The sequence below is a fragment of the Lissotriton helveticus genome, chromosome 9, assembly GCF_964261635.1.
Source record: "Lissotriton helveticus chromosome 9, aLisHel1.1, whole genome shotgun sequence".
Lineage (NCBI taxonomy): Eukaryota > Metazoa > Chordata > Amphibia > Caudata > Salamandridae > Lissotriton > Lissotriton helveticus.
In genome coordinates, this window is record NC_136070.1 from 883,220,353 (window position 1) to 883,234,901 (window position 14,549).

The 14,549-nt window shown below is 41.6% G+C and overlaps 1 protein-coding gene across 1 annotated transcript in view; it reads right to left on the reverse strand.

Annotated features, from left to right (window-relative positions):
- The window catches only part of LOC144781952 (cytochrome P450 2A13-like), an 820,837-nt gene that overhangs the window by 347,373 nt on the left and 458,915 nt on the right, over window positions 1-14,549 (reverse strand). Inside the window, exon 5 of the mRNA XM_078661043.1 lies at window positions 894-1,070. Within this exon, the coding sequence (XP_078517169.1) occupies window positions 894-1,070 (177 nt within the window). The remainder of the gene's footprint in view (window positions 1-893; window positions 1,071-14,549) is intronic.

Here is a 14,549-nt window from a genome sequence, read left to right on the forward strand (position 1 = left end):
ATTAGGTCTGGACATATGGGAAACAATAACGAAATGGAAGGAAGAAGGTTGATTTGTACAGGAAATATATATGTACATAATTTTGTATCTAATTTGTATAAATCTGCATGTAAATAGTAAATGAGGTATAACAAGGTATAACTCCATAGAACACATATAGAAAGTATAATCGATGTCAATATGTATGTATAAGGAGAGCGATTTCACCCAAATAAGGGGTAATGTATCATTTTGGTATTTAGATAACGGTTCTTTCCTATATTTTTTTTTTTTTTTTTGTTTGGATTTATTTTAAATGAAATGTATGGTGTAAAAATTGACAAGTGTAGGAAAAACTGTATTTTCTTTATTTGCTCCATGTCCCCTCTGTGCTCCAGAGGGTGGGAAAAATTTAAAAAAATTCTGTGAATAAAAAGATTTAAAAAAAATAAATAAATAATTTTATGACTAATTCTAATAAAGTGCATGCATGAATTAAAATGACCGCAGTACAAGTATTCTTCCATGTAGGTTTGATTCCATTATTCGCTCTTCATAGAATAATAAGTGCAATATCCACAGAGAATAAAAATACCTGGGAAAAAAATCACCAAATCCCCTCTCATTCTGGATAATTAATGGAATTATGTAATAGAACTAAGCAAAATTCTCGAAGCCTATAAATGAAAGATCATTTATTTAACTTGTGTTTTTTAGGTCTGAATGCTAATCCCAAACCTTTAGAAAAAAAGCATCCAGCTTAAAAATGTGTTTGGTTAATATTCAAGGCAAATTTATTACTGGTTGATCGTGAATTAATATGGACATTTGCTCTATAAATAAACATTGCTTTAAAAGTTAATTATGCAAGTATACGGCTCATCTACTACTTGTAAAGGATAAAGATAGAGTACCTTCTCTCTTTGAATGAGATAGCAGTCAATGAAATCCCTTGGATTGTTGGGATCAATGGTTTTTTGGTTCTGTTCTACTCTTTCTACTATGAAATCTTCCAGATATTTGAATAGTTCAAACATTCTCTTGTGAGGTCCAGGTAAGTGATCCATTATCCTCGGATACATCTCATAGAGCTGAAAAGAGAAAACCAAAGCAAAATAAGCAACATCAGAAAATTCTGCAGTAATTAGCTTCAATGCCAAAAACATATTTTAATATATAGTGATGCAACTGAATTCCTGCCCTTCATGGAAACCTCCAAATGTTCAACTCACTTTGCATAAAAGTTTACTTTAAGAAATTTTTATGAGTGTAATTGCTGGGGATGCATGGTTAAGAAACACCAGGGCTCTGCTGCAATCCGGACCCATATTGGCATTATCCTGCATGTCTACACTAAGACTGCCCTACTGAAAGTTAGGGGGTCTTCCCTACAGTCACATACCTGGCAGACGGCATATGCAGGTGTTTCCAGCTGATGCCGGTAGACCAGAGGCAGGCTTTTGCACGGAGCTCCTCACTGCTGCGGTCTGAATGGTGCAGTTGCGCAGCCCGCATTTTGTTGGTAGCTGCTGATGCTCCTCCTGGCCATTGATGGGAAGTACGACCAGACCTGAAGCTGGGCTGGGAGCCGGCAGCAGTGTAGACGGCAAGGTGAGGAGAGGGCGAAGCTGTGAGTGTGAAACGAGGTGGCCTACCACCCGAGATTGACTAGTTGTGCCTGAAGGAGTGCTGCAGGGGCTCAGGCACCCGTTCAGCAGTCGGTGAAAGTGGAGAAGAGCCGTCTGGCTTTTGGAGGAACTGGTGAGCCCGTGGTGTTTTTCCCTGACCCAGCTTGAGATGGTACTTTAAGGTGACTTATCCCTCCAATTACCCCCTTAGGTCCACAAATGAAGGCACTGTCCCCTCTAGCACTGAGTCCTCCAGGAATAGAGGAGGCCTGTCGACTGGAACCCTCCGACTTTGAGACCTGCGTGCTGCCACCTCCCCTCAAGTTCTGTTCTTGTTAGGTGGATCTCTGGTAAATGGTGAACTGAGCGCCAGGCATTGCTGCATTCCCACCTGCTACAAAGAAGGGCTGCTTGGGGCCTGTTGCACACCCCAGAGTGTAGTGACTCCCTGTGCCCTGTGTGTTCTTGGTGTGACTGGGGATAGAGTTGAGGATACTCCTCCTGTGCTTTGGCGAATGGATGCTGGTGGTGTCCCTGCACTGAGTGATACTGAAGGGTGAGGTGAGTTTGGCAGACCCCCGTTACTTTTCCGAGCCTGCTTCTGGTATGCTGACCTTGATGGGTGTGGGAGCGTTCAGACCCCCCATCTTGCCTCCTTCTAGGTGGTCCTGAGAAGGTCCCTGGGTAGGCATGGTTAAACCAAAGACTTCCAGGCTCCAGCCTCTCCAGAGGTCCTTCATGGCTATGTTGGCAATCTCCCCTGCAGTGGCGGACCCGATCAAGCAGCTGTAGAAACACACTTGAACACCATACTGGGATGTTTGACAAAGTGCTGCAGGCAATCCAGGACTCAAAGATAGCTCTGGGGACCTCAACTTTGGGTCATTCAGATGGAAACAGGACTCCTGGGGGAAGACCAAACTAAATTAGTGGAGGGAGTAGATGAAGCAGAATCCTCTGACATCCATGCGGCCCTCATTAGTCACTACCAGCAGCAAATGATGGTGGTACAGGCTGAGATACGTGCCCTCAAGGTCATGGAAGAAGATGCCGAAGGACGATCGATACGCAATAATGTCCACTTTCTTGGCTTTCCTGAGAGAGTGGAGGGCCCCAACATGGAGCTCTTTCTTGAAGATTGGTTGCTAGTGATGGTGCTTTATGACTGACCGCCGAAGTTCTTTCCTGCAGAGTGTGCACACCGTATTCCTGGCAACCCTCAGGTCTTTGATCGCTTGATTGCTCAACTATAGGGACATGGATTTAATCCTACAATTGTTTTTAGTGAAGGACCCCTGATCATACAATGGTAGCACATCACAGCTTATCCTGATTATCCAGAAGAGGTGCAACACATTTGGAGCAGTGAAGTTGCAACTTCAGTCATTAGGATTGAAGTGTGCCCTGCTCTTACCAGCACTGCTCCGGTTGATTGACTCGAATATAACACATTTTTTATCCTCCCTAAAGAGGCCTGGGCGTGGCTGCACACCAAGGGCATCAAGGAACAGGATGACGAAGCGGCCGCTGGTCTGATGGGTGTCCCAGGCAGCAGCACAATTTGTCACAACTGAGTCTTTGGGGCACTTGGACCAGGGTCCACAGATGGGAACTTCACCATTGTATCAGCGATGTCACCCCAACGAGAGATGCTGGACCTGTGATTGTATACTGGATTGGTGAGTAAGATAAGTGGGAGAAAATGGGTGGGCGGCAATTCAATGTCCAGAGATACTGCATAGGAGCATGGTTGGCATAAGCAGATATACTCTTACTGTGGGACTTGAGGTGCTCATCCGATGGGCATAGGTTGCTTTGGCCTGTTGTGAACTACATCAGCCTCACTATTCCGTCTGACCCCCAAAGACTTATGTACGGACTGACTCAGTCCAACAGTGGTAGCTTAGGCCACCATATCCACTGTTGGGAGCATTGTGGCGGGATGCCTGTCGGTATCTGAGACAAGGGAGTGGGTGTTATGGTTAGTGATCGGTTCTGTTTTTTATTGTTTAATACTGTGCCTGAACTGGATGCGGGGGACCTGGTGGGGCTGGAGGCCTATTGGGGGTGCGTGTCTGCCCATAGGCCCTGAGACGGGGGCGCTAAATGTTTGTCATGGTGGTCACATACAATACACTGACATGGAACACCAGGCAGATGGTAACCCAGTTTATGCCCAGCCTGAGGGCCCTGATGGAGGCCCATGATTCGGTCAAAGGTGGAATGTGGAATAGTTGACTCCAGGGGACCTCTATTACGATGGCACTCTATGCTCTTTCCAGGATTCACACGATGTCAATTGCCTGCATGCTGGCCAGTTTTTAACGTATAATGCTGAAACTCAGATGTATATGGGGCGTATGCCAGGCAGTACTGGCCCTGCATCAGGGGCTGCAATGCGTGTTGACTCATGGATTGGATTGTAAAGCAGTTACGTTTTTTACATGGCACTGCAGTCTAGGGATGCTGATCTTTCCCTATCAGGCAACCTTTGGTGGCAGGAAAGTCTGGGTATCATGTTGACTGACAAGCAATGGAGGATGGCACTGGAGCAGGTCAAATGAGTTTCCTGTAATATCAGACTGAAGTTTATTCAATTCAGTGACTTACATTGTACTTACCTTACACCCCACTGGTTACAAAGGATGTTCCCGGACATAGCATTGACATGCATCTGGTGTGATTACCAAGATGCAACCTTCCTACTTATGGTGTGAGAATGCCCCCCCCCCACTAGCATGGTGTTGAGTGCAAGTCATGGAGCACATATCGGAGATACTGGAAAGGCCTTTTCTGACAGATCCAATGTATTGTTTGCTAGGGATCACTACGCGCTTAAAATGTTCCTAATCTCAGATTACGTTTGCTGATGTAGCAATGGCTTTTTTCAAGCACCTAATAGCCATGTCCTGAAAGGTGGGGCAGCTGTCTATGATTGACTGTTGGCTCCAGGTTGTGTTCCATTGAGCGACTGCTGAAACTGATGCCTTGACGCAAAACTGTAGGGTGAGGGTGTGGCAGACTGCAACACAAATTTGACACCCTTGCGTAAACTCTACTTCTTACGGAGACACCGGGGGTGAACGGGTGCTGACTTATAACAAAGCTAGTGCTCAACTGCCACTGGCCTGTTCCTTCCTGCTCCCCCCCATTGGTGGGCCAATTCTGCCCCTCCCTGCTCATACCTAATCAGCTTGATTGTATCTTGCACTGTTGAAGTCCTACTTAACAGTCCATGGGGTCCCAAGCAGTTCAGTGCAGGTTTAGTTTCGTACTTGAGGCACCAGTTCAAAACACTGTCTGAGCTTTATGCGCTTACAGAACACCCATATATTGTTGACACAGGGCGTGGTTTGGCTTGGCCTGACAGCCACCCCATCATCTGAAGAGCGCTTACAGTTAGCACAGGGAGAAACAAACTGCACATGCCCACTAACACTTCCACCACTGCCTCAAGCACCTGCATCACGTCACTAACATTGATGACTGTTCATTGATATCTATGTTGCAATTGAGATTCTTATACACAGTTTCAGTGTTCATTGTTGTACAAACTTGTATATGCCAATAAAGACCTCTTTTTTAAAAAAATGAGAGCAATTGCTTGTTGCCAAATGGAAACATCAGTATCTATAGACCACTTGCTTAAAAAAAAAAGTTAGATCAGGACTGGAAAAAAAAAACAATGGTTTGTGCTTGGAATTTCAATTTCTTAAAGTGTGATGTGGATTCAGCTGTTATTACTTTTTTGAAACAGCCCGGAATCACAAGGTCTTTTGGTTTAATACTGAGCCATGCAAAGTGATTTGTGAAAAACACAAAAAGTAAGGCATCACTGCTCATAGTGCTGCCTTGCAATACCTTGTGTCAGATAGGCATTACATGGGTGAAGTTCTCATTCATCCAACCATGCATTTTGATGCAAACTCATATTTACTTAAGACTTCTGAATTTGGGTTTGCTTCAATATGGTGTGCCTACCGAAATGGGTATCTCCTAATCACTTCTTCTTTGTATGTGTGCTACATTAAGCAGCACACATGGAAAGTGGAATAAGCCTTAATGGATTTTTGTACTGGAATGTATCCCGTAAGAGTGCCTGTATTGGCCCTAGGCAGTCTCAAGTGTGACAGCACTAGGTAAAAATAGAACTGTGCCAACTCTTTAAAGATGGCACAGTTCTGTTCTCTATTATTCACCCAATGCAGCGCCGCAGCCTGAGTTGAAGTGCTCCATTGCATGAAACTTTAGTGAATCTAGGCCTAAGAGATATTCTGCATCCCTGAGTGACACTAAAGGGACCTTCAATTGTAGTTAGGGAGCTGTAAAATTGGTGTGGAGCAAATACTTCATTGAAATTATATATGCCATAATGTTGTATCTTATTGTTCCACCCAAACAATGTCAAGCTGACACCAGTGATACACAAATCCTATAGATTGTTCAACAATTCTACTGAAAATTACATAGAAGTCACAGGATGAGATGGCATGCGAATTACAGCAATATCAATGACATTGCAACGCTTTATGAGAATGAAAATCCCATTACATATGCCATGAAATAACAAATAGGCTACCAAAGCAGTGAGTGCACTTTTGAACCAAGGAACCAAAATGAACAATAGGTGCCACTAATGAATTAGGCATCAACTATCAACCTTAAGTATATTATGGACATGCAGTAATTTTGTCTTCAATAATACCATGTCTATATTAAAACGAAGAACAAAACAGACAAGATGATAGACGGAATGTTGCACAATGGCAAAACATTCACCCCCAGTCACAGATCTGGGTTTAATCCATCGTTATTTTGCGCACCAAGCCATCCCTGTTCAGACATGGCCATATGCAAATCAGTCTTGACCTTGTGCCTCATGGGACAGTCCAGCCCGAACTGCCAAGCCATGGCTTCCCTGGACCGGAATAAAGCAACCTTGGACCGGGTTCTGGCTATCAGCCGTCTTCAGCCAGGATAGCGCCACTCCAGTGGCTTAGTGAGCACGGGACCCACGTCTGGGCATACCCTTCCCACATAGGTTGAACAGCAAAACATACAAGATGATGGACGGAATGTTGCACAATGGCAAAACATTCACCCCCAGTCACAGATCTGGGTTTAATCCATCGTTATTTTGCGCACCAAGCCATCCCATTTCAGACAAGGCCATATGCAAATCAGTCTTGACCCTGTGCCTCATGGGAACAGTCCAGCCCGAACTGCCAAGCCATGTCTTCCCTGGACCGGAATCAAGCATCCTAGGACCGGGTTCTGGCTATCAGCCGTCTTTAGCCAAGATAGCTTGACTCCAGTGGCTTAGTGAGCACGGGACCCACGTCTGGGCATACCCTTCCCACATAGGTTGAACAGCAAAACACACAAGATCATGGACGGAATGTTGCACAATGGCAAAACATTCATCCCCAGTCACAGATCTGGGTTTAATCCATCGTTATTTTGCGCACCAAGCCACCCCAGTTCAGACATGGCCATATACAAATCAGTCTTGACCCTGTGCCTCATGGGACAGTCCAGCCCGTACTGCCAAGCCATGGCTTCCCTGGACCGGAATCAAGCAACCTAGGACCGGGTTCTGGCTATCAGCTGTCTTCATCCAGGATAGCTTGACTCCAGTGGCTTAGTGAGCACGGGAACCACGTCTGGCCATACCCTTCCCACATAGGTTGAACAGCAAAACATACAAGATGATGGATGGAATGTTGCACAATGGCAAAACATTCACCCCCAGTCACAGATCTGGGTTTAATCCATCGTTATTTTGCGCACCAAGCCATCCCAGTTCAGACAAGGCCATATGCAAATCAGTCTTGACCCTGTGCCTCATGGGAACAGTCCAGCCCGAAATGCCAAGCCATGTCTTCCCTGGACCGAAATCAAGCATCCTAGGACCGGGTTCTGGCTATCAGTCGTCTTCAGCCAGGATAGCTTGACTCCAGTGGCTTAGTGAGCATGGGACCCACGCCTGGGCATACTCTTCCCACATAGGGTGAACAGCAAAACACACAAGATGATGGACGGAATGTTGCACAATGGCAAAACATTCACCCCCAGTCACAGATCTGGGTTTAATCCATCGTTATTTTGCGCACCAAGCCACCCCAGTTCCGACATGGCCATATGCAAAACGAAGACATTTCAGCTCGAAATTCACAATTTTCATTCTGGTAAATAAGTTGTTACCGTAAAAAAAGCTTTGTTTCATTTTCATAATAAAACTGTATGTGTATGCAACTTCCACATTTTAATTTAAGCAAATATATATCTTGACCCCTAGCTTCAGTTTGTGATTTTCTCCGAGCAATAACATATAACATTTGGTATGGCAGGGGTAACGACAATTTGATCACAAATGGTAACAATATGACATGAATAGGGTACTAATTTTTCAAGGATGGTCAAAATGCCATTTATGAACGGTATGCCATTATGTGTTCATTTACAAGGGGCAATACATTTGAATATTATTCGAGGTAGATGAATATACACCTCAAGGAATTATCACAACCCTTGTTGAAAAGGCTTCTTGTAGCGTGTTGGTGTCCCTATCTCTTGGATGGGAGGTCAGCCTTATGACCATTGGAGTTCACTTCTCTGTGCTTGGTATGTGACAGAGCAGGCCAAGTCATTGATGGTTCTTCCCAGGTTGCAGATAGTGGTTTAATTTCTCTTCTGATCTTCCTCAGGTCCAGGGTTGTTCTAAGGTGTGTGCATGGAGAGGCCACACTTAAGGCTGGCATAAATCAGTGGTTGGGAATGACTCCTGGGCACATGCTAACCAATGATGTAAAAGTTCCTGGGCCAAGCCATCCTACTTTGGGCATTTTTAAAATGGTGAAATTCTTCAACCAAACTTAACTTGATCTGTGAAGGCTATGCATTTGTGTGGGAGCATACTATAGTGTCCTCTTCATCTAACTCAAAACACCAAAACCATGAATATCTAAGAAATTATTTTGCATCTTTTCAATTGTTCCTCCTGTGGCTTATGCAAAATCCACAGACGGAAGACTAGTAGAACAGAAGTAGGGTTTTTCAGCAGCCAGACAGTGGACGAATAAGAATTTTTTGGAGTCGTGTTTCCATTCCTTTCTAGTTCATCCCAAAGTGTTCTATGTAAACCCAGCAGACCTTTCAAGCAGGATTTGACATTCAAACACAAGATTCACCACTGTCATATCAGAAATTTGCTCACAGTCCAACCCTGCTAAATCTGTCAGATTCAGATGAGTCATCTCTGCCCAAAAAGGTCATCCTATTGTTTGCTCATGTGAGGCAGTTTGCACCTTTTTCACATGTATTTAACTGCCAAATACTGTTAAGAAGAATTGGTAGGGCAAATGTAAAGTGATCCTCCAGGACATCAAGGCAAGCAAAAGGTAATGTTACAAAAGTTATTTTTGCTTAATATTTTCTTTTTAAAATAAAATTGGATTTTAATAATCATTACACAAATAGTTGTTTAATAATTAGGATTTTTAAATCTGTAGTCTGGTTTTCTACATCGGACAGCTAGGCCCAAGCCAGTGAAAAATAGCTTTTGGGTGCTCATCACTATAAGGACATATTAACATTAATCTTATATACGGTCTACTTTTAAAAACCATGCCGCCTGCCTTGTGGACCACAAGCTCCACATAGGGATGCATTTTTAATATTTGTAAGGGAGACCTGGCAAAAGGGTTTATTTTGACACATTGAATTGCAGTGTTTGATCAGCAATAGTCATACACTGGTAGGCCTAAAGCTGTTTTTACCTTTTCCTCTAAAGGATAGCATGATAGAGACTGCAGACCGCCAACAGCATTTAATTTATAGGCCCTGGAATACTGGGCGAGCATGAAGGAAAGGCAGGTTTTTCACACTTGGCCAGAATATTTTTTAAAAACATCTGTAGCGCTGTGTCAGCATGGTCATGGATGTTTAAGCTTTAATAGAAAGTATGTGGATGAGCCTTGGTTCCTGCACTCTACACAACACTCTAAAGCAGTCAGCAGAGCTACATATGACTAAGCATTATGGGGCATGAGCTAGTCCACTTTTGAGAGACATCAGAAACCACATGATTTAAACAGGCGTTTCAGCTATCAAGTGTTCCTAGTCATCTATAATTATAAATTACAAGTGGAATAATAATGCTAGAAGAAGATGTCTTGCTTGCCCAATAAATAATCTATGTATTACAGCAAATGTGATATATGTATATATATATATATATATATATATATATATATATATATATATATATATATATATATATATATTGAAAAAACCATAGGTTTCACACATGTTATAGTTAGCTGGACATTTCACTCATACAAAACCATTGAAATTCCCCCGTTATAGTTAGTTCAGCTAACTATAACTCGCGCGCCCGCAATGCACTGCTGATGACGTCACATATTACATCACTCATGACATGGTAAGTGACATCACTCATGACATCACTGATGACATCTCAAATGACATCACTGATGACACCATCCTTGTGAAAGAGTGGCAGACCTCCTCTCAGCGTAATATAACCTTTGATACACACATTCAAAAATAGAAACTAACATTTTCAAAAAAATTGAGATCCCAATACCAGTTACAACAACCTATTCAGTAATTCCACCATCTATATACACATCCACTCATTCACCAACAGTTCTATATAGTCACTCATACATGTACTCACTCATCATATGTACTGATACACCTATACATCCTGTTACACACCGACAGTCATCCATAGAGTTACTCACACACATTCTCACACATGCAAATAAACATCCATTTATTTGCATATACAGCTATACACACACTACCACACTTACTTCTACGGAAACTTGCACATACTTACTCGCGCACTGTTACAGCGCGACTCTCGTGGCGGATGCCTGGCGGAGCGAGCTTCAGAACTGAGTTTTTTAAAAAACTGAGATTGTATTTCCCTTGCTCTCTATTTTTAAATTGCACTGCACGGCTTCTCTGGCCCGTGCCATTCTTTTCAATTGTATTTCTCTCTGCCTTTCTTTTCTCTCCTGAGGCGAAAAGCCGGGAGATATCTCTCTGTACTGTTTTAATCACTGTTATGGGGATTCTATTTTACACTTTTTGGGGGGCAGTCGAGCACCTACCTGTCTCCCTTGACTGACGCGCCGCTCTTCCCTGTCACCCTTTCGCCGTGTTCTATCTGGGTGTCTCCCTCTCAGCCGATTAGGAGCTGAGGGGTATTGCGGGACGGGGAGGCTGCGCACTAGTCCGGCGGCCATCTTGGGTGAGGCAGGCTTGCTAGTCGGCGGACTAGGCTTGCTGCCTCATGGGCGGGACTATAAATTTAGACTTTTTTTTTTGTTTTATTTTTTTTGTTGAGAACAGTAGTCCTTAGCATAAATAAGATCAAATGAAAAATAAAATATAGGCCATGGTAGGAGACTGTATTCGTCTGTATCCAGCCGGACACAGCTATTTATTTTGTAGTGAATCACAAAATATTTAAGAATAGTTACAGTAGGGCACAATCCTGTACCGTACCTAGCACGAACGTGTCTAGAAAGGGGATAGGGGTGTGGGGGCAACAGGCAAAGACTGAGCATAGTTGGCCACTTTGTGAATCAGTAAGTTCTACCCAAGTGTTGCCAACCTGTTTACACACAAAACTAAAATACATAATATTAAATTGTGGTAACAGTACAAGGTTGTCGACGTTTCGATCTCTTAGCTCTAAAATACATGAGATCATCATCAGGACTGAGAATAATAATATTTGCCTGGCATTTCACAGTTTAAACCACCAGTTATTTAAGGGGAAAAAGCGAAAGAATAAAAATAAAAATAAAAAATGAAGATAGAACAGGGGGAGAGACAAGCAATATTAATCTCCCCTCTCCGCCGGGGTTATGCTGTGCTGGGTCTGATAGCGCCGGGACACTCTGCTTGAGTAGCTGAGCGCTCAACAAAACACCAGTTAACATAACATAACTCTCTTAAACAATCACTTATAGAAACACATACATATTTAAACAGGAACTCTTCCAATCTCTCACTCTCACATATACCCACTTATATACATCAATACTCACATATACTCACATATACTAGATTAAAACATGTAGTTACTCATAAAGATACTATTGAGACAGTCATTCACTCAGTAACACACCCATACACACACTCATCCACCCATAGAGTCCTGCACACATGCTGTCTTCAAAACACATACAAACAGTGAGTCAGTCATTCATGCATCTATGCGCTAAGTAATACCCCCACCAAACCATACAGACACTCACACTGATACTCAAAAAAACAACTAATAACCCATATAAACACTCATGTAGCTACTCACCAACCCATGCAGCCACTTATACACAAAGTGAGACACTGATGCATATATTTAAATATTTAAACATTACTCGCTAATATAAGTATTCACTAAGATACACTTAATAAGTCAGTTAACCAATCAAGTTTTTAAAAAAAAACATCCATTTAGACACTTATTTACCCATTTATTCTTCCATCGACCTTTAGATATACATATATAAAACATATTTATTTTTCAAAAAGACACACATTCACTGGATGGTGTCATCAGTGATGTCATTTGAGATGTCATCAGTGATGTCATGAGTGATGTCAAGGACCATGTAATATGTGACGCCATCAGCAGTGCATTGAGGGCGCGCGAGTTATAGTTGGCTGAACTAACTATAACGGGGGAATTTCAATGGTTTTGTATGAGTGAAATGTCCAGCTAACTATAACATGTGTGAAACCTATGGTTTTTTTAATGAATTTGCAAGGTTTTTTAAATGATAATTCCTAACTATATTGTGTGTGAAACCTATGGTTTTTTCAGTGAATTTGCAAGGTTTTTAAAATGCTAATTGCTAACTATAACGTGTGTGAAACCTATGTTTTTTTTAGTGAATATATATATATATATATATATCAATCTGCCTTGAAGACTGAGTGGATGTATAATGGCCTGAATGGAGGATTTAGTAGCAATGTGATTGCCTGTTTAAGTGACTAATTTAAAGTGTCTCACTAAATATATGGAATAGTGATTAAACTGTGTGAATACCTGTATCACTCTATCTATCTCTTGTTGTGTAAACTACTACCTAAGTTGGTTACTAGCTATGTGAAAGTCTATATTAGTTATTAATTAGTTAAGTGAGTATTTGTATCGGATAGTAAATGTGTGTGTGGTTGAGTGGGAGGTGTGTGACTGTCCAAAGATGTGTAAATAGTTGATTTACTAGGTATATAAGGTTAAGACTGTATGTGGAAAAAGTTGTTTGGGTGAGTGAATCTCTTTATGGGTATGGTGATGAGTAAATATATTTCTCAATGATACATGTCTAACAAACTAGAAATATAAAAGGCAGTGTATGTGACAGTTGTATATAAATAAGTATACATAACACTCAGTGATTGTATGTGTGACTATCGAAAACTGTATACTTGTAATAGTAATTTTATAACACACTAAGTATGAGTTACTATCTATACGAATAAATAAAGTGGTGTTTGTATAAGTGTGTAGCTTAGTAAATGTAAGTGTGATCAATTGTTTGCATAAGTGAGTAGAATGACTGCATAAGTGAATAGGATGTATGCTGGTGTGTAATGGTGATGCAAGTGTATAAGTATATTTAATAGTGTTCTGTTGATCATTGACAGCATGTATGAGTGAATCTATAGGTAAGTGTTTAGATGTGTCTGTAGATGTAGGAATCACTTAGTGGGTTTTTAGAAACTGGTATTGGTGTGTCAATGGCTTCAAATATGGTACTCTGTATTTTACAGTGAGTGATGAAAGGTTATACTTGTGTATGATGAAGTGTATCGGATTGTCACGTGGATGATGTCATCAGTGATGTCATTTGAGATGTCATCAGTGATGTCACTGACCATGTCATGAATGATGAAATATGTGACACCATCAGCAGTGCATTGCGGGCGCACAAGTTATAGTTAGCAGAACTAACTATAACTGAGGAATTTCTATGGTTTTGTACGAGTGAAATGGCCAACTAACTATAACACCCGTGAAACCTATGTTTTTTCTGTGACTTTCTAAGGTTTTTTAAATGCTAATTTCTAACTATAACGTCTCTGAAACCTATGGTTTTTTCAGTGAATTTCAAAGGTTTGTTAAAGGCTCATTTTTAAGTGTGATAGTAGTTATACCTTTTTTTTGTACTGATTTTCTTCAGTTTTGTAGCTGTTTATTTATGAATATTTTATTCATTAAGTAACCTTATATATTTTTCTGAAGATTGCATAAAAATATTTTAAAAAACTTCAAACTGAAATATTGATTAATTTTTTTGTTTTTATTTTTTATTTGAATATATTTATAATATTTTCTTTAAAAAAAAAAGTTCCCAATTTTTTTTTCGGAGTCGCGCACTCAAAGCGTACACATCACGGTGGGTGCGTGGATTCTAGACGCCATTTTAGAAAAGTCGTGAAGGATCCGCGTACGGTGTGCGAAGGCTGCGTGTTTTTCCGTTACATCATATACATTTATTATTACGTGATGTGCGCGATTGATATGCGACCAGCCGCGACTCCTGCTCCCGCGCATTCGCGACACATGCGCATTACGGTACGAGACGCTTGCACGATGGCGGGTCCGGCGTGACGTCATATACGTGCTGGGGCACGCTGGGTGCATTACTCCCGCAAAAAAAATTATGTTCCAAAATATATGTATGTGTCTTTAATATACATATTAGGGCAAGAGATTATCTAAGATATTCATAAAAATATTATATTTGTACTTAAAATAAAATGTTATTTATAAATATTTTTTCGGGAAGTCGGGTGCGTGCATCATGAGCGCAGAGAACTAGGTCAGCAGAGCTGCTGTAGAGCCAGAGAAACCAGGTCAGCAGAGCCGCTGTAGAGCCTAGAACCAGG